We start from the raw sequence: 20,920 nt of genomic DNA on the forward strand, positions 1-20,920 counted from the left end.
TTGGACCCTATGCACCACCACAAAACAAGTAGTAATAATAATGAATAGCTTAAAGCTGACTTTTAAAATCCACTGTCTTGGATCAGAATGGAATGGTAAGTTATGCTACAGTAATAAATAAGACTTCTACAAATCCACTGTTAATCTTTGTAAAGCTTTCCGTGGAAGATAAGTGGCCGAGATGGCTGCTCCTGCTGCTCCAACGAACTATCAAATTGCTGACAAGACTACTATTGTGCTCACTTTACTTGCAGTGGTGGATAAATCACTCAACCATGCTGTCTGTTTACAGCTTAGTAAATGCTGTTCTAAATGCAAATCAAAGTACATAAAAGAGTGAGAGTTAATCTACTTCTGTTCAGGGAAAGCTTTGATCCTTTTCTTTTGAAAGGAGTAGGGAGGAAGGGGGAAGTGTAGTTATAGGTGGAATGCATCATTTAGGAGTGCTTGTCATTCTGAAGAGAATCTAAGGGTGAAACTTTGTCTCTTGTAACTAAACTGAGGTTGGATGATGAGGTTGTGTTACTATTTAGTGAAATGCATAGAACCTCTTTGTCATTTAGAAAACCTATAGACAATATATCTACTAACTCCTGCCCTCTGGCGCTAATTTAATCCCTGGAAGCAGATGGGGTGCTCTGTTATGTACATTTCTATGAAGTCCAGCAATACTGGGAAAATAAGTTAACAGCAGGTAGGCAGAAGAACTTGACTGGTAGATTTATGCTTAGAAGTTTTTAGAGATGATTTTAAGGTTTGAATAGCTTTTGAACATGACAGATCTGAGCAAAGTAATTGTAATTTCCTTTCCTTCCCTTCTCCAATACAATAACAAGAAAAAACCCAAACCAACAAAACCACCAGAAAGATATTTTTCATTGTGTAACCAGTTAAAAAGCAAAGTGAGTTCCCAATTGGATCATATCTTCTGAGACTTTTTATGATGACTGTTTTCTTTGGAGAATATAAAAAATTGACTATTGCTGTTTACATTTGCATTATTATTAAATATACATTCTGTCAGTAACAAGGAATACTTCTGACCTTTTTTATGTCAATAGATATTAAAGCAAAAACACATATCATAGTGCATTGCTTTTGAGGTGAGAGAAAGTACTGTCTTGCAGGGAATCTTTTTGGATTGTTTGGGGAAGAAGGAAAGAGTTGCCATTTATGTGATTTCACAAGAAAACTCTGTGCAAACAAAGAATCTTTTTTTCTTCAGTAACAAACCGTGCAACTTGCAAGTCCTGCTTCCGTATTTCAACTTATCGCTCACCTGAAATAGCAGTAATTAAATCCACTGCTAAATTTTTGGCTATGTGGCTAGTGAAGAACGCATATGTATTTGTTGTCTTCACACTTTTAAGTTTTTGTCTCTGTTTTCCTTGGAAAACAAACTCTTCAGATTTCCTCTGTGTATGTGTCTATATCTATATAATCTATATCTAATGTGTAGGCCCAAAGGTTGCTATGAATTTATATCTTCAGTCAGAAATTTTGGCATAAAAGGCATGAATAGAAGGAGAGAAGGCTAATCCCAAGTAATTCTGGTACCGTTTAAATGTTTGAAAAGACCTATCTTTGTCTTACTGGGGTTTTTTTTTTCTTTCCATATTCGCTTTTTGGACAAGTTTTACCACTCAAATAATCACATTTACACTGTTGGGATTTTAATCTGAAAATTTAATATCATACAACCAGGAAGCCTGATTAAACCTTACCATTACTGTTGTACACCCCAAGAAAGATTCCTAAACAATACATTAACTACTAGCTGCTTACTACAGTAAAAACTCAGCTTTTAAAGACTGACATTATTTTCCATATATCTAAGAAGAAAGGCATGTCTTAGTAGTTGACGCACAGGGCTGAGGGAATAGGAATTCCTGACACAATCTTGCCTAGGTTACCAAATCACTTGTATAAGGCCAGAGAGGTAAGTCAATGGGATTTCTCCAGATCTCAGCATTTCTGATTCCTAGCATCTATTTCCCTCTGGACAGTATGGATATGTCTATACAGCAGTGTTATTTCAGAATAACTGACTGTCATTCCAAAATAACATAGTCCTCGTCTAAGCTACAAGCAGTTATTTTGACAAAATGTAAAAATAATGTCAGACTGGAGGACTTCGACTCTGGTAACCCTCATTTTATGAGAAGTAAGGGAAGTTGAAGGAAGAGCACTCTTCATCGAACTTCCTGCTGCGTAGACAGTGCCCAAAGGTGAAATAAGCTATTTCTACTTAAGCTACACAATTGACATAGCTCAAGTTGCGTCGTTTATTTTGGCTTTAGCCCTGCTGTGTAGACATACTCCATAGCTACGAGTTTTCTACTACACTACGAGTTTTCTCAGCAAAAAATATGCTAATGAGGGACATTTTGTTTAGCAAATATAGGACATGTCTATTCTCATTTATATTTTCTCAATTTGTTTCCCAAACAGAAAGCTCAAATACTAGACTGTCCGGTTCAAAACTGGACACCTGGCAACCCTAATTCCATACACTGTCTGTTTTTGCACAAAGACTAGGAAAGTTGCATGTAACCTTCAATACTAATGTAAAGGGATGAAATGGGGTTGTGTTCTTGTTTCCCTTATTTTTCCCTTGTAAATAAAAAAGGTCTGACCAGGGTTTCTTTCCCTTTCCTCATTTCTGCCTAGTAGTGTGTATATGGGGCAGTGGGAAGGAGAGGGAATTATTTTGTTTTGTTTTGCTTATTGTTTTGCCTTAAAGATACTGGCAATGTCAAATTATGGTCTTCTTTGGCTTTACTAGAAGTTTTTCTTGGCGGACCTAAAAAGCGATTTCAAATAGTCCAACCAAAATTAACTCTCCCGCCCCACTCAGGTTTTATTTGTTCGGTATATCCTACAAGTTCTGCACTTGTCTACAGTCTTGAAGAAAAACAAGATGTGACTTTATGTGACTTTTTAATAACTCTTTAATGACATGTGATTGATTTTGTTACTACTTCAAAAATTGAAAAGAAAAGGGCGGGGTCACATAAAATCCTTTTTCATGGTTCTATGTGAAATGAGCAACCTAAGGATATAATTATCATGGCAAATGAGTGACAGGCTTCTACTGAGTCTGATTAGTACTTTCTGAAAAATATGCTTCCAGACTCACTATTAAATTTTAGAGAAATCATGTGTCTCTGAAAATCATTTGCTTTGAATTCCTTTTTTTGTCCATCTTGTGGACAAAGATACCATCTTTCTTTTTCAATGGCAAAAAGTGCTAAGAATTTTCAGACATTTGGTTTCTTAGTATCTTATGTTAAATTAACTTTGTATGTAATAAAAGAAAAATATGGCATTTATGGCAATTATTACCTATATAAATACACATTTACGTACTAGTAACAACTTGTAAATATTTGGTAAATTATTATATTTTTACATTATATGTAACTGACCATTCATTTGGGTAGTGGAGCGAACTATTTTTAAAAACGTATAAGATTATTTAATTTGCTTAATCAAAATAAATTGTAGCAAAAAATCTGCCATCAAAATTTTATGGAAGACTCTTCGATTTTTTTAAAAAAATGTTAATGTTGGGAGGAGGCAGATATTAACAGGTTATATAGCAGAAAGCTTCCCTTAAGTAAAGCTGTTTTAAAACTGAAGGAAAATCATTGGGAATAAAAATAGTTCAGGAAGTTGTTTGATCACTGACCATATAAAATGCTAAGTAGTATATATTTTGAGGAACATACTGAATTAAATAGAAAATAGCCATAAATTGTCTGCATTTCAGAGGTTCTATGTAGTTGAGATGGTCTGATAATACCATTTTTTGGCCTTGTCATCTTTACTGTATGCTTGGAGTTAATTACATGAGAGAGTGAGTTAGAAGAACTCAATAGCTAGCGTATGTGACATTATGCTTTGTGTGCATCTAAAGTTGTGGCTTGTTTGATTCTGATAATACAGTGGGTTAAACTTTTAAAAACATCTTCGTAAGTTTTGACTCCAGCCCTTCAGTGGGGAACAAAAATCTCCAATTTAATTTCATGTGTGGTAAAAACTTAGATTCCATCAATCCTTCTTTGTCGCAACAAAAAAGCAGTTAAGGATTAGGATAAATTATTTCTCTTGGGATAATTTTTTGTGTGAAAAATTTGGTCCACAAAGAATATATGAATTTAATTTGGATGTTCTTGCTCATTGAATTGCTGGTTTTAAAGTAGGGTTGTCAATCACAGTTGACTCTTGGGATTAACGCAAAACAAATTAATTCAGTTAAAAATTAATTGTGATAATCACAGTTTTAATTACGCAGTTGAACAATAATAGAATACCAATTTAAATTTATTCTACCTTTCCAAATATATTGATTTCAGCTATAGCAGAGAATACAAAATGTACAGTGCTCAATTGATATTATTTTTAAAAATACTTGAACTGTAAAAAAAAAAGTATATAGCAATAGAGAAGTGAATCTGTACTACAAATCTAAATATCACTGGTCTCAAACTCCCAACCCGCAGTCCATCCCAGGCAAGAGTAGTTGCACAATCTGAGCAGGGAATCCCAGCATGCTAAGGTAGGGGAACTGTCTGTCTGTCCCCGTTCCCCTAGCCCTCCCTCTTCTTGCCACTGCCCCCCACTCTTCCCTTATGGCACCCAATCCCCAAGGATGTGGCTTTGTGAATTACTGGGGGGCGGTAGGGGATGGGTCCTTGCTGGCTGAAAGTTGGCACACACCAACGGCTGCACTGATGAACCAGTAAGGGGAATGGCTGGCCTTGCATGCTGCATTTTTTGCCCCATCACCAGCTTTGCATCATCTGTCATCTCCATCAGCTAGGGATGTAACAGGGATGTTAGATATTGTGTAGTTGAATAGGCATGTAACCGCATGAAATCTCGGTAGTCCTCGGGGTCGGGGCCAGCACCCAGTGTGTATCAGAGGCAGCAGTGCAAGGTGACAGGAGGCAGCCAGTCTGCCAGGGGAGCCAGTTTAAAAACCAGCTCTGTGCAGACCGACTGCCTGTTGCCCTGAAATAGTTGACGACACGCTGACATGCCTATCGTCAGCCACTGGCACCCCCCCCTCCCCATTCACCACTAACAGGGTGGTGGAGAAAGCACCTGGCAATCAGGAATCCAGCCAGCAGCAGGATATGCCGATACTGATGGTGTGGGGAGAGAGAAAAGATGGGACAGTTTTCCTGTTTGTCAGAAAAAGTCAGGACACTTGCAGAAAGGCTTAAATTCGGGACTATCCCTTTAAAAATGGGACAGCTGGTCATCCTAGTTAGATATATTTTCCATTAGATAGCACACCTTCACCATCTGTATAATAGCAACGTTTTCATGTGGAAGGAAATGTCCTCTCTTTGCGGAACATTTAAAAAAAATCTCAATAAATATGTCACTGAAAGCCAATTGAAATAAAATATTGATGTGCAGCTGCTGCTGCCACTGATGAGTTTTAGATTTGTCTGGTTAAGGTAGCTGATTATCTTGACACTTACCGATAACAGTGAGGACAGGGCTGCAATTCTGGTGAAGATTTAAAATTGAAAGGGCAGAAAGCTATGAGATTTAAAATAATTTGAGGAGGGGAGTGTGCCATTGGAAGAGTGATAGAACCTCACTTTGACTGATATGCTCATTCCTAATGGTATTCATAGTTTTACAGCCACTAGTGAATGCAAATGTGAATGGGGTTAGGGTGAATATAAAAAAGCCATCAGAATAATCTGCTAGCTACAGTAATGGGGAAATTTCCAGCAATTTAAATGCATATCCCAGCTAAAAAAAATAGTAAGAGGACCAAAAAAGAGCAACTGTGTCTAAACAACCAAGTATAAGAAGCAGCTGAGGCAAAAATTCATGCTTTTAAAAAAGAAGTTAAGTGCTATTGAGGAAAATAGAAAGGAGCATAAACTTGAGCAAAGGAAGTGTAAAAATATAGTTAGGAAGGCTAGAAAAGAACTTGAAAAACAGCTATCAAAAGAGTCAAAGCAAGAAGGGGGCAGGGAGGGAGGAAAGGACACCAATGGTTATTAGCTAGAATAGGCAGGGATGCAAAACTATGCTCTGAAGCAGGCCTGAGCAAAATAGGTCCCGTGGGCTGGATCCGGTCCACCAAGCCGCTGATTCTAGCCCACGAACATTGCAGGGAGTCCCAGGCAGGCTCCCCACTTGCCTCGCCCCACCCCATGCCACTCAGAAATGCAGGTGCAGGGTGGTTTTTCTTTAAAAACTGTGAGTCTGGAGGGGAGGGAGCAAAGTTTTAGGAGCTGCTCCAGCCCCCAGCACAATCCCATTGGCTGGTTTCTGGCTAGAAACCAGCCAATGGGAGCTGCCTGTTTCAATAACTGGCAGCCATAAAGCACAAGGAGCTCCAGAGCACAAGGCTCCAGCCAGTGTGGGGTCAGGGCAGGCAGGGAGTCTGATTCAGAAATGGCTGCTGACTAGTCAGTCTCCTGTCAGAGCCTACCTTTGACACCCCAGTCCCTTCCTTCCCAAACCTTCTCCCCTACTGCTGCCCCCTACTCTACATACCCAAATCCTCTGTCCCCCTCCTGTACCCATATCCCTCCCAGATCTGGCACTCCAGTCCCCTGCCCCAGATCACAGTCTCCTCCTGCCCTAGCTCATAACCCAAATCCCTCCACCCCATCCTGCATTCCCTGCCCTAGGTCACAATCCAATCTCCTGCACCCCAGTCCAGTGCGCCAGGTCACAATTGCTTCCTTCACCCAAACTCCCTTCCCTTATCCCAAGCTCCCTTCTGCACCCAACTTCCATCCCAGACCCTGCACCTCCTCCATTAATATCATGGAAGAGTGAGGCCCTTGACCACTTTCCATGTTCTTGGAGTGGCACCCTCATCAAAAATTATTATCCACCCCTGTTCTGAAGTATCCCAGCCTCTGTTTGCCAGAAGCTGGGTATAGGATGCTTCACTTGATTATCTGTTAATTTTTTTTTTCTCTGAAGCATCTGGCATTGGCCACTGTTGGGAGACAGCAAACGAGGCTAAATGAAACATTGGTCTGACTCCAGTATGGCTGCCGTTATGTAGTAGGTGAATTCATTAAACACCAACAGAGAAAGCGAGAGATGTTTTAAAATAGTGACATGTCTTCTGCTAATGTAATTGACTAGACAGATCGATCCTCTCTTGTCCAGGAGTCTCTGGTCTGACAGGCTATCAGCTGGGAGTCCAGAGGCAGAGGGGCTGGTGCTGGCGACCCCGGAGGCAGGGAGAGGAGACCAACTGGCAGCCCAGGAGACAGCGGGCTGGGAGCACAACCTGGCCACCAGGACGAGGAGTGCAGCCACCAGAGCTGGGAGTGGAGCCTGGCCAGCCTGCCAGCCACCAGGGTCAGCAGTGGGGCTGGTAGCTAGGAGGAGAGGGAGAGCCCTGACCTTTCCTGGTCTGGCAAATTCCCTTGTAGGGTGCTAGATCAGGGAGGTCCAACCTGTACTATAAAGATAGGCCTTCTCATAAACAAAGAAACTAACTCAATAGTTTGTCTGTTTTTGAAAGGAGGGGATGGATTTCAACAATTTATTAAATTAACCCATAGACTGGTCACTTCTAGTCAAGCAAAAAGGATATAATAACAAGGAGCAAACCTGTGAATTACTTGCAACTGCATTTCCCCTGTACTTTATACTAATTATGATTAACTGAATCCAGCAACCAGATGTCTGATTCTGCTTGCTTGATATGGGCAACACATCTCTCAATATTTTTTTTATGGTATCCAGAAACTGTGACATTTAGGTGCCAGATACATCTGTAGATATAATCTATACATAATACAGGTTCAGCCTCTCAAATTCTCTGGTCCAACAGTCATACCACAGATGTTGCTGGACAAAAGAGCCAAGGGATCCCCAGCCATGCTGGCAGCAGAGGGGCTGGCTGTGGCCGTGGAGTCCAGGAAGCCTCAGCCATGCTGGCAGCAGGGAGGGGCAGCAAGCTGAGAGGCCAGTGGCAGGAGACTTCCCCTGATCTGGAAAAGATCCTGAGTGTGCCGGACCAGAGAGGTATAAGCAGCTGGTGCAGATGGCAGTTGCCCACTTGTTTGGCACTATTAGCCATAGGGTGCATCTTATGAGAATTGTCCAAAGGCTGCACTGGCTTTCCAGTTTCTTCCAACTGCAATTCAAGGTATATTCTCTACATGACTTAAGTCTTCGCATCTTACCACCACCTATCTTCCTATAATATGCTGCTACAACTCTTGAAATCCGTTTCTTTGCTAAATCCCTTGATTTGAGCATGTTGGAGGCTGGAGGAAAGGATTTGTAGCAAAAGACCCTCAATTGTTGAATTATGACACTAAGGGCACGTCTAGACTACCTTTGGCTTCCGAAAGAAGATATGCAAATTTGGCACAAAGAAGTTTATTTCTTTTTCGGAAGAGGTTTTTTGAATGAAAAAAAAGCAGTCTAGATGGGGGGGGGGGGGGTTGCGCAAAACCCGCCCTTTTTCGAAAGAACCCTTATTCCTCAAAAAATGAGGTTTACAGGGTTCTTTCGAAAAAGTGGAGGGTAGCGCGAAAAACCCCATCTAGACTGCTTTTTTTCCCTCAAAAAAACCTCTTCCTAAAAAGGGATCAGAAAAAGATATGCAAATTCTGTGCGAATTTGCATGTCTTCTTTCAGAAGCTGAAGGTAGTCTAGACGTGCCCTAAGCCATTGAAGGCAAAATGTATGGTTAATCTCCTTTTTTTTTTTCTCTGCTCATGCCTTTGTTGGAAGAGGATGACTGAATTTGATATCTGATTTTATTTTGTGGGTAAGAATCTTTATTAAAGTCTATATTGATCAACTGATGTCATGAATGTTTTATGTGCTTCCTTTTTTGCAAAGGGGAGGGTGTACATTGTTAGTTTGTTTTAAGTAGTTCTGCCCATTGACCTGTGTCTTTTTTTGGTATCCTCTCTTTAAAGATGTTCTATCCCATTCTGTAAATAGGCAACTGGAAGTTTCTCTCCCATGCATGTAATTTCTTGCAGAGCTGAATAAAAGTTGAGTATACTTTACAAGACAAAGGCATGAGAACACTCCTTTGCAGTGTGTTCTTACCCTCTACTAGTAGGTTTCAACCTTTTTTCACTTGTGGAGCACTACACATTTCAAAGGGATATGCGTATCTGTTGGAAATCATAAGACAATCTGAGGACTCGGAAGGATCCACAGACCACAGGTTGAAAACTACTGCTGCATGCCATAGATATTCCCATATTTTAGTCTGCCAATCTATTTTAAGGATAATTTTTTAATTAGATCTCCATATAGAAGCATAGATGATTGGTTTGGTAAAAGTGTCACCAATTAATTTGCACTCTGTTCCCTGAGGTTTGGATTACGGAGGTTAAATATCAGTTAATCGGATAGTTGAGTAACCTCATGAATTCTTACTTGTTACTTGACCATTTTATAGTTCCCAGGGGTAGGACCAGCAGCCAGTGCGCTCTGGCCTGACTCCCAAGGAGCCCCCCTGCCACACTGTGCTGCTGCCTTTATATCAGGCTACGGCTACGCTGCTGTTTTTCTGTGGAAGAAGATACGCAAATTGCACTCACATTTGCATATCTTCTTCTGATTCTTTTTCTTGAAGAGGTGTTGCTGCTATTTGGCCCCATGTAGATGAGAAAAAACCCTTTTTCGCAAAAAGAATCCAAGGAAGGTATGCGCGGAATATGGGGTCTGGGCCTAGGCTCGGGTGCTAGAGTTGCCAGGTGTCTGGTATTTTCGCCTCCTGGCAGGAGGAAAAAAATCAGGAAATACAGGACATTTTAGGTGTCCGGTATTTTCTGTATTTGTTTTTACCGGACAGGAGGTGAAAATACCGGACTGTCCGGGTCAATACCAGACACCTGGCAACCCTAGATGCCTCCCTCTACACCAGCTATGGCCAACCTGTGGCTCGCAATTGGCTCTTGCCCCCCAAAAGTGCAGCTCATGAAGCCGCTCGTGTGTCTCCCCCTCCCCCCCATTGGCCCCCGCCCCCTGGCTTCCCTGCGCTTACTGGGTCGGAGCTGTGGGGTTTTAAAAATGGCGGCCGTCTTAAAGGGGCAGCCTCCTTTAAAAACTTTTTTTTGACATTTTTGCTTGAAAATTCTGTTCTGGGGTTTTTGTTTTGTTTTTTTTTCCTTGATAGAATTTTTTCCTGATGGGTTTTTTTTTTGAGGGGGAGGGATGTTCGGTATTTTTTGTTAAACCATCTGACAACCTTAGAGCCAGGTTGCTTGCCAGCCTACCTCCTAATAACACTTTAAATGCAGAGTCGCTGTAGGGGTCCTGGACACATCGCGAACCAGGAGTGATACAGACTGTTGGCCAGCCTGCTGAAAAAATTACTTATGGTGGGGAGGGGGGAAATACATGTAGCCTATAGCATTAACCTATAAACTTTTGCTAATTGGTTTATCTACTACACTATTACATCCCTAGTTTGGATGTCAAAAACTTAATTTACTCAAGATGTAAGTTTGCACAAAGCTCTTTTCTTACAAATTGACATTATATTCCATTTCCTCTATAACCTAATCATTTACTCTATAACCTGAAGTTAGTTTCCATCTCCTTTGCATAGCCCTGCAGATCATGCTCACGTGATTATGGAGGAGGACATGGAAGTGTGAGATAAGACCTTTTAAGAGATTTTCTTTTCAATAGATTTGAAGGGTGATGAAAGATAAATAGAGAAAATGTCAAATCCGGTAAAGAAGGCATGGTAATCCTTAGAGGAAATCTGACTCTTCTAGTTGTGGGAAGTTTTGAAGAAATAGGACTAAGAAATTGTGATGTCAGTAAAGCAATACGTGTTCCATAAAACGATTTTAGAAGGCTTCATTTTTTTCATAAAGTGAAGTCTGTGTTTTGCTCTCCCTTCTGGGAGGCAATAAAACAGCAATAAAGGCAAAGGTTATGAACAAATGGCTTAGCGTAGGCGGCAGGGGCCAGGAGTGCTGACAAGAAACAAATACAATTAATATGCCTTGTGCTCAGTACTAATAAATTTTGTTAGTTTCTGCACGGTGTCATTATGTCTGCAGCCTGGCCTCTTATCAGAGAGCTTCAAACCTTTCATTATGGCTTCAGATGATTACAGCTGTTGATATGCAGTATGTTGAAGTAGAATTCAGTAACTGATGTGAGGTTAAAGTGTCATATTCCAAAGAGGTAATTTAAAAATAGGGGAGAAAATCATTTCTGTATACTTTTGGTCTGCTTTCATCATTGACCCACTGAAGGTTTTTACATTTCATACCACATCTACTTTTTGACTGAGTTTATAAAGTCTTCAGACTTGCTTATATACTATTATAAAACTGTTATAAACTAGGGAGATATTTGCTTAAGGTGCACTCCATTTACTAAATACAAGTGCTGTCTTGTATTTTGTGCTCAGCTATTTTCAAATCCACCTTGTGATGATAGCTCAAAAATCACCTCATTCATTTAAAAGAAATCTAGAAAAGAGAGCTAAGCAGAAAACAAAGCTAAGCAGGTGGTGTGACAATTGCTCCTGATTGTCTCAGAATTGCATATATCCTATCTTTGTTGCCCTTTCACCTTTGTTGCTCCCCACTCTCACCCTGGCCTGCCTGTTGGTATCATTCACCTGTTATAACTTGTCCTGTTTACACTGACCGCTCTTTGGTGCAGCAACTGCCTCCTGCTATATATTTGCACACCACTGACTTGATTGGCTTCTGGATATGACAGTTATATAAATATCGCTATTAATAAAGCTAGCAAACTTCTTGTCCTGTTCTGGCTTATAACATCTCCATGTGCATTCCTAGCTTCAAGAAAAATTTGAGATTTTTCTTGTCTTTCTTCTCTCAAGTTTCTTTCAGACAAAAGAAAATAAGGGTTTGTTTTTTAATTGGGGAAAAATAAATTTCCTCCTCGTGATTCGATGGAGCTACTTTTTGGACAGGATTTCTCTATTCCCTTTCCTTTTCTGATTTGTTGAACATCACTTTCATAGTTGTAGGACTTTTCTGTGAGTGCAATACTATTAAAAGTCATTAGGATTTTGAAAGCAATCTTAAGAGTCTTAGTAGTTCAGTGAAAGGGTGATTGTATACCCTTCATTAAGTTCTTCATTAACTCTTTCAGTCATTTTTCTTTAACAGTTGCATTGTTCATATTAATCTGCAAAAAACAAACACAGAAATAATGAGTTCCTAATTTCTTTTTAAAGTAATTTTGGGAAAGGGAGAGCTATAAGGAAATGTAGCTATAAGGAAAACTTCTCAAAAGAGCAGTACCATAACTAGCTAATTTTACGCCTGAGGCAAGAATATAAAATCGCGCCCCCTCGTGTATATATTCATAGTAGTTTTTTCATAGAAAAAGGGAAAATACATAAATAACAAATAATAACACAATGTTTATTTATTATAGTTATGAGAGCTGCATAAACAATCAGTTAATACATATATAATATAATTATAAAATATCACCATGTCAGGTTCTATTAGGTATTTGTTTATAATTGTACTTTGCACGCTTTTAATGAGGCAAACTCATCAAGAATTGAGTTGAAATTAATATTATTCACTACCTCATATTCTGTTGATAAGATGGACATATTTGATAATCTTTCCTGACCTGTGGATGCTCTAAGGTAGTTCTTAATTCATTTTAGTTTACCAAAACTTCTTTTGCAAGAAGCCAGTCACTGCCTTGGTTTGTGTAGCACATTCAAAGCACTTGGCACAGGCAGCTCAGCAGCATGGGCTCCTGTTTTTGGAGGGGAAACCGACTCCAACAGGCTAAGGGCCTGGGCCCCGACACATAGAACCCAAGGATGGTAGCTCCCAGACCCCCAGCTCTAATCACATACCTCTAAGACCTAGAGCCACTCCCCTGGCAGAGGTGATACAAGACTCAGGAGTCCTGGCTCCCAGGCTGACACCACCACCTCTGCCCATGTTTGGGGCAATCTGAGGTCCTTCTCCCCCAGCTCCGTGCCTGGAAACTGCACTAGGGCACCTTAAGGAGGCGCTTGGCGCGGCTGAGCCAATGCCCAGCCTCATATGCCACTTGGAAGCAGCTGATGCGCTGGGCGGTTGCTACTACTGGTGACTGTTGGATTGTGGAGCAGCAATGTGCTGCCTGACACGTAAACTGAGGGCCGGCCAATACTAATGAGGGGACGGGAAAGGAAAGCGGCGCTGTCTTAAAATAATTCGTTTTCTAAATTATTTTTCTGAGCCTCACTCGCCTCGCCCTTGTTACAGCCTTGAGAAAGAGTAAAGCAGTTTTTGGATCTATAGTTTCACCATACCAGTGAGCAGCAGCTGAAGCACCAACTTGTGTGGATCTGTTTTCCTTTTTGGCAAAGCCCTGGTTCTTTATTCTTTACTAAGAATTGGTGACAGACACACGTGTGTTGGGGTATATGAGAGAGATGTCAGGAGTATTACCAGAGGTGATGTGAACAAAGTCATAAAACTGAAGTCATTTTCTGTACAGTGGTGACAAGAAAATGTAAAAATTGTTGTGTAATATTACTTTTGTGGGGGGGAAATGGAACTCAGGTAAGATTGCACTAATGTGCAGAAGAAACTTTTCCTTTATTTGGTAAAAATATGTGTATGTGTTTTCTTAAACTTGTTCTGTCGTGACTCATATAACACCAGGATTTCTGTTGCAATCCTTCCTGTAGTGCTAAAAATAACCTTAAACATTTTTAAAGGATGGGAATTGCATCTGAGATTTCCATATTATTCATTCTTACATGTTTGGTTTTACTAGTGGTGCAGGGAAGGTTAATTTATTACATTCATGCCTTCTTTAAATTTTGTTGAAAAGATCTACAACTTTAAATGACAGCTGGAAGAGTCATTGCTTCTGGCTCTTGGACCTAGCTAGACAGACTGCAGAATGCAACAATTTAAACTGCAAACTTTCCAAATTGTGTGCTCTGAGGTAGGTCCTGAGTGTAAAACCAAAAGGTCAGGTATAGGGTTTAGAAAGCCCCAGGGGCTTTGCACAATAAGTCCACAGAATAAACGTGAAGAGCAGACTGGAACAGTGAGGTCACTGGCTGCTGGGGGGAAGGAGGGGTAGGATTGTGCCTTGCAGAGATGACACAATGGCTCTTTGAAGAATCAAGGCTGTGCTGGTTACTTGCTGCCTGCCATTTCTGAAGCAGTGAAGCTTTGCGCAGTATCGTAACAATTAGAAATAACAATTAGAAATAAGATGCTTTTTTTAGATGGTGCTGGTAAGAACCTAATAATGGTCACACTGGGTCAGATCAAAGTCCTTGTAGCCCACTATCCTGTCTTCTGATAGTGGCCAGTGCCAGGTGCCCTAGAGGGAATGACTAAAACAAGTAATCATCAAGTGATCTCTCTCTTGTTGCCTATTCCCAGCCTCTGATACAGAGGATAGGGACACCATTCCTGCCCACCCTGGCTAATAATAATTGATGGACCTATCCTTCATGAAATTATTTAGTTATTTTTTGAACTCTTCACAAGATCCTCTGGCAAAGAGTTCCATAGATTGACTGTGAACTGTGCGAAGAAATACTTCCTTTTGTTGGTGTTATATCTGCTACCTATTAATTTCAGTTGGTGATCCCTAGTTCTTGTCTTATAGGAGCAAGTAAATAAGCTTTCCTTATCTATTTTCTCCACACTGGTCATGATTTTATAGAACTCTATCATATCCACCCCAAGTCATCTCTCCTTTTCTAAGCTGAAAAGTCCCAGTTTTATTAATCTCTCCTCATATGACAGCTGTTTCAAACCCCTAAACATTTTTCTTGCCCTTTTCTGAACTTTTTCCAATGCCTAATAGTGATAGAAATGTAGCCGTGTTAGTCTGTTGTAGCTGAAGCAAAATGCAGGACTATGTAGCACTTTAAAGACTAACAAGATGGTTTATTAGATGATGAGCTTTCGTGGGCCAGACCCACTCCCACTATTTGATCTGAGGAAGTGGGTCTGGCCCACGAAAGCTCATCATCTAATAAACCATCCTGTTAGTCTTTAAAGTGCTACATAGTCCTGTATTTTGTTCCAGTGTCTAGATATCTTGAGATGAGGTGACCACATCTGCATGCAGTATCCAAGATGTAGGCATACCATGGATTTATATAGCAGCAATAAGAAATTATCTGTTTATTCTCTATCCTTTTTTATTGACTCCTAAGATTTGGTTCACTTTTTTGACAGCTGCAGCACATTGACTGGATGATCTCAGAGAACTACCCACAATAACTCCAATATCTCTCTTGGGCTAATTTAATCCCCATCGTTTTGAATGTATAGTTGAGATTGTTTTCCAAAATGCATTACTTTGCATTTATCAGCATTAAAATTCATCTGCCATTTTGTTGCCCCATGACCTAGTTTTGTTACATCCTTTTGGTAAATGACGCGTTTAATCAGGGAGAATATTGGTGCTAGAATTTAAGTGAGGTAAGTGAAGATGGGAATACAGATGACTGAATGGTGTAACAAAAAGGAACAGGAATGATTATACCTGATTTTTCTTAAATCTGTCATTGTGCTGCAGCTAGTTCAATTCTAGTGGAGAAACAGGGCTCAGTGGATAGAGACTCAGGTTCTGTAATTCAAAACACGCCTTGTAAGAACATCTGAATGACAAGGGTCAGATTATATTGGATGTAAATCCATGGTCTCAACTGGATTTACACTGACGATGAATTGGGTCCTGCATTGTCTGTTATAATATATTTTTTAAAGTGTTTGGAACGTCATTCTACTTAAAGATTTTTGTGTTCTATTTGACAGCTCACAGCATTCCTTCTTTTTAGTGACTGTGGAATGTTGTGTTGCTTTTGGTAGAGTTCCATACCACATTGTCTAGCCCCAGGGTAAGGGATTTTATTTATTTTCATTTCACATTGTTTCAGCTGTTTTTACTTTTCCTTTGTTTGCCTTCCTCCTGCGCAGTTTCTTTATAAATGTAGCAATGTGCCTGGGTTCCTAGCTTTATGACTTTATGCTCTGATAAACAACTCTTTGGATTTAGTTGCCCTTATCCAAGGAGCCCTAATACTACAGCTGCATAATAATGAAAGGCAACACACATTCAGAGAAGAGCCCTTATCAGAAGCAAAGAGAGAGTTTGGTAGCTATGATCTTTCAAGAATAATACTGTCCTGTTTTGAGTTATCTTTTTCATATGGCATTAAGTAAACAATTCTAGACATGAAAATAAATCTTTGCTGGAGTATGTGTCAATGTTGCATGGAGTTTAACGGTCCATATGGTTCAGTTGTGTGCTCGTGGATAAAAATATAGGAGTTCTGTCCTGTGCAAACTGGTGGTGAGTGTGTGTTATTTCTTCTGGAATTAAAAATAAATCCTCTTTAAAGCTGTGAAGCAGTTGTATTTTCCAAAACTCCGTTTATGGAGTCACTATTAAATCCAACTGTTTTACCAATATAACTCACTACTTAAAAAAAAAATCCTAAAAAACACTCATTTAAAAAGAGAATGAATATGGAACAACATCACTGACATGAAGAATTATCTGAGACAATGCAACTGTAATGGGTGAAATCTGAACTAATTTGTCTGTCTGTAGCTATAAACATGTACACTGTCTAATCTAGGCAATATAATGTACCATTCAGTCTTTTTAGTTCTTTTCTTTGTTTGAGTGAACAGATAAGTATTATCTTTCATAATAGAATGACTGTTCAGAGAAGAGCTACTGAGGGGATTATTGTAATATAATGTGAAACTGATAGGAAGGGACTTGTCTCTTGCACAATTAAGGAAAGCTCCATTTACTGATCCAGAAAAGGGATGGGAGTGTTTTAAGGCCTCCTTCTCATTTATTTCACAGGACTACCTTGATTGTATCACTGACCAATCCAAGCTTTCCCTGGGGTCAGAAGAACGATCAGCCCTGTTTGGAAACATACAAGACATCTACCATTTCAATAGGTAAGGTAATATTTGGCAAAGTGAAAACAAGGGAAGAGACTGTATTATAGGGAAAAAGCTCAAAAATATTCTTTCCTAGGTCAGTATGCTAATAAATATAAAACAAGAAACTGATACTTCTTTGATGATCAAGGTTTGTTTCATGTTTTCGGTTAGGCTGTCTGTCCCCACTCTAATAAATGTAAAAAAGACCTCATTTTTGGGGCATATGTTTTGCCTTTTGGAGGAAATCTCTAGTCTTGAAGTGTGGTTGTCAGGTTGTACAGGGCATGCAACATTTGCAGGCATAGGTCCACAATCCTGCCAGTTCTGACAGGACATTTGGAAAGAAATGCTACAAACAAACTTGCTTTTGAATTTCGTGTTCGGTATGCACTTTCTTCCCTCAAAGGAAAGGAATTTTGGCACTATAAAGATATAATTTTGTAAAGTACTAAAGTTTATTTAAAATTGCAAAACAATGTATAAAATACTTGTAAAATGTAAGTGTTTAAGAATTAGCTCTTCATTTATCATAAAGAATCATCTGCAAAGAGCTTGTCCCCCAATCAAATTTTGGTTTATATAACAAAAAGTTAAAAAAAAACCAAACCCCTCTATCGTACTATTCACGGACATTTGAAAACACTATTGATATAATAACAATTCTACAGGTTGGAACTCCCTGGTCCTGCACAGCTGGACCTGAGCAGTCCCATGCTGGTTGCCCCACTTCCAGGCTTCCAAGGCTGGGGCTCCTACTCCTGCTCCTGGAGGTTCCCCAGCTTCCCCTGGTGGGGGCCTCCTGGATGCCACCTGCCTGCTGCCACTGGAAATTTCCTGGGGCTCCCTGGCCAAGGCTCTCCCACTGCCACTTGGCCCTGCTGCCGCTGGGGGTTCTCGTGCTGAGGCCACCTGACCACCCTGCCCCACTGCCGTCTAGGGATGTTAGCGACTAGTCTACTACCCGATAAGCAAATGCGTATTGGGTGATAGAGTAGGAACTCGACTAATCACTTCCCTCCCCCATCCCCTGCTGCCTCTATCAGAGAGAGGCAGCAAGGAGAGGGGGGGAGCACGAGCTGCTGCTGGGTGGGAGCCGGCTTAATCCCCCCCTCCCAGCAACAGAGTGGGGGGGGGGGTGCTGGGACCAGTGGGGAAATGGCACGAGCAGGGATTGAGTCCCACTCGTGCCGGTTCCAATGCAGCTCCTGTCCCTTTGGAATGTACAAGAGCCACCGCGAGACTTGTACATTTCAGTGAAGAGGCACAGAGGGGAACCCGTGCCAGCAGAACACAACCAATGACTAGAACTCTCCCCAGAAACCCAAAGCAGATCATGGAAAAACAAGTGCAATGTGCTCATAGCGAATTACCCTGTACACTAAAGATATGTCTAGACTACATAATGGTGGCCGCATGTTTTTTCAAAAAAAGGGCTTTTTGAAAGTGAAACCACTGTCTAGACGCGGTTCTTCCGAAAAAACCCTTTTTTTGAAAGATCTAGATGGCGGTTTCACTTTCAAAAAGCCCTTTTTCGAAAGAACGTGTGGCTGCCATTATGCAAATGAAGCTCAGGAAATTCAAATCCCGGTTTCATTTATCGATAGATAATAGATGCAGAAGATCATGGCATTGATATTACAACTTCTGGGCCAGACAGTGGGGGAAATGATCTTGATCATTGCTGTCACCTAATCTTCCAACAGCAAGAATTTACACTTTCCAAACTGAGTAAGACACAGCAGACACATGCTGTCAATTTAAGGGACCAATATAATCCTCATGCTCTGTGTTGAGGTTCTTTTCTGCAACTTACCAATATCACATCTGACTTATTTGGAGTGATCTCCAGCCAGCTTGCCTTTCTCAGTGCCTCAGTCTCAGCCTGACAGGGTAAAATGTTTGCCCTCCTCACCAGCTTGAGAAGTCAGTCATCACTCCCTACTTGTAGCGTGGCAATGTTTACACTATGAAACTTCTGCTGGCACAGCTACAAGATCAGAGGTGGGATGAGGTGTGATTTGTGACCAAGAGAATTGTGCTGGCAATAGCCTCTAGTACATATGCAGCTTTTCTGGCAAAAATGTAAATACTGTTTAGTCTAATGTGCTGTTTAGTAGTGTATCAACTGTTGCAGGGGAATAGCAGAATTGCAAAAAAGGAACTTGGGATATTAACCTTTTTAAAACACTTTTGAGGAGAAATAGTGCTGCTACAATTTTATAGACTCTTCATGTGCTTTACGTTGATATTTTTTCAAAGCTCTAATAAAACTATCTTTAATGTCTTTCAGAGCACCCAGTTTAAAGCTCTGTGTGGAAATAGTAGCTTTGAAGATTATGACTGGTTTCATTATAGATCCCAATATAGATTCAGGGATTCAGAGAGATTACTTCTCTGCTATAAAAATTCACTGCTGTCTGAAACTTGGCATCTGGGTCTTAAATGCACTCTAGAGTCTGTTTGGTTACTTTATTCATTTTTACATTTGAAAAACGTTTAATTTGGCAGTTATGAATTGGCAGTTGTGTGTCTCCGTGTGTGAACATTTGTGGTTTTATAGTTTCAAAGCGAATTTGTTTTTTCCAAACTTGTATTTGGCTTTTTATCCGGAATGAGGATTTTGATGCCTATGAGTATTCAGAGAAATAAAGATTGGTCAGTTAATTTTAGAAGGTGGTTATTATATACACATGGATTTATTGATGATGATGATTTCATAAGGGTTTGTTACACCAAGATTTTGTGGCCTTAACTTAGACATGACAGAGTGTGATCCAGTTCAAGTTTCTTCTTATGATTGAAACACTGTTGAGTTTTAGGCTGCACCAATTGTCACGATGGATATTGTGATGCTAGTTGCAGTGTTTGTGTCATGCTTCCCCCCCGGCACACTTTGAAAGCTTCCTTTGCTATTTCTCAGAGGAGAACAGTGTACACTTGAACTGTTTCTCCTGTCTTCCTTCATATCTTCAAGGAAAACTGAACTCCTCTAGCTTAGTCTACACTGCAGGGTTTTTGCACAAGAAGCCTTTTGCAGAAGAGTTGTTGTGCAAAAACTTCTTGGGCAAAAGTGCTTTCAGACCTCAAAGTGCATCACAAAAGCCATGTGCTTTTGTGCAGGAGAGCATCCACAGTGCTTGGATACTCTTGCACAAGAAATTTCTGATGGCCATTCACATCTTGAGCACCTGTGCTTTTTCCAATAGGGGGTTCTTTCGCAAAATCCCCTGTGAAGAGTCCACACCTGCCTTTTTTGCGCAAGAGCTGTAGCACAAAAAGGAGTTATTCCTTGTAGGGTTGAGGAATAACTCTACAGGCAAATGCCCTCTGCTCTGTCAATTTTCTTGTGCAAAAACCGCTTGAGGTGTGGATGCTTCGCTGGTTTTTGCGCAAAAACCTTGTAATGTAGACCTACCCTCTCATAAGACTTTGGTTTCACACCATACATAGGGAAGGCAAATCCCCTCTTAATCAGCTTCTGCTGCCTTGCTCCTCTGCCCTGCTTCCAGAAGAATCCTTACAAATAAATGCTTTTCACTGTAAAAGATAATCTAAGGCAACCTCTCCCATCCCAATCAGGTATTGTACTTACAAATTGACATGAAGTTCTACAATGAAATACTCTTCAGTACTTCTACTAATCTTTCTTAAGCATGGTGGAAAGGGGACCAGCATGTGCCAAATCTGTGGTGGAATAAGGGAAAGCTGCTGGCCTAGATCCTGCACTATCTTGATGGTCTGGCCCTGCCATTATCCTGCTGTTCAATTACATAGATACTTGGACAGGGGCAGCAGTATCTATAAATATGTTAGATTATTGCTGCTCTGTAATCTTCATGATGACATCATTTGGATTATTATCAAGAGGATTTTTTAGAAGTAACTCTAGGTGCTCCAATTAGGGGGAAAAGTAACTTTGTATTAAAGTAGAAAAAACAGAAGAGAATTATGTATCTGCTAAGTACTTTTGGTCACAGGAACTTTCTTGGGCTATG

At 40.4% G+C, this 20,920-nt stretch overlaps 1 protein-coding gene across 3 annotated transcripts in view; it reads left to right on the plus strand.

Moving 5' to 3' along the window:
• PLEKHG1 (pleckstrin homology and RhoGEF domain containing G1) overlaps positions 1–20,920 on the plus strand; it is a 201,680-nt gene that overhangs the window by 125,727 nt on the left and 55,033 nt on the right. For all 3 annotated transcript variants that reach the window (XM_075924430.2, XM_075924431.2, XM_075924432.2), the window contains one exon: positions 16,840–16,940. In XM_075924430.2, the coding sequence (XP_075780545.2) occupies positions 16,840–16,940 (101 nt within the window). The remainder of the gene's footprint in view (positions 1–16,839; positions 16,941–20,920) is intronic.

Source organism: Pelodiscus sinensis, chromosome 3 (assembly GCF_052426305.1).
Source record: "Pelodiscus sinensis isolate ZL-2025 chromosome 3, ASM5242630v1, whole genome shotgun sequence".
Taxonomy (NCBI): domain Eukaryota; kingdom Metazoa; phylum Chordata; order Testudines; family Trionychidae; genus Pelodiscus; species Pelodiscus sinensis.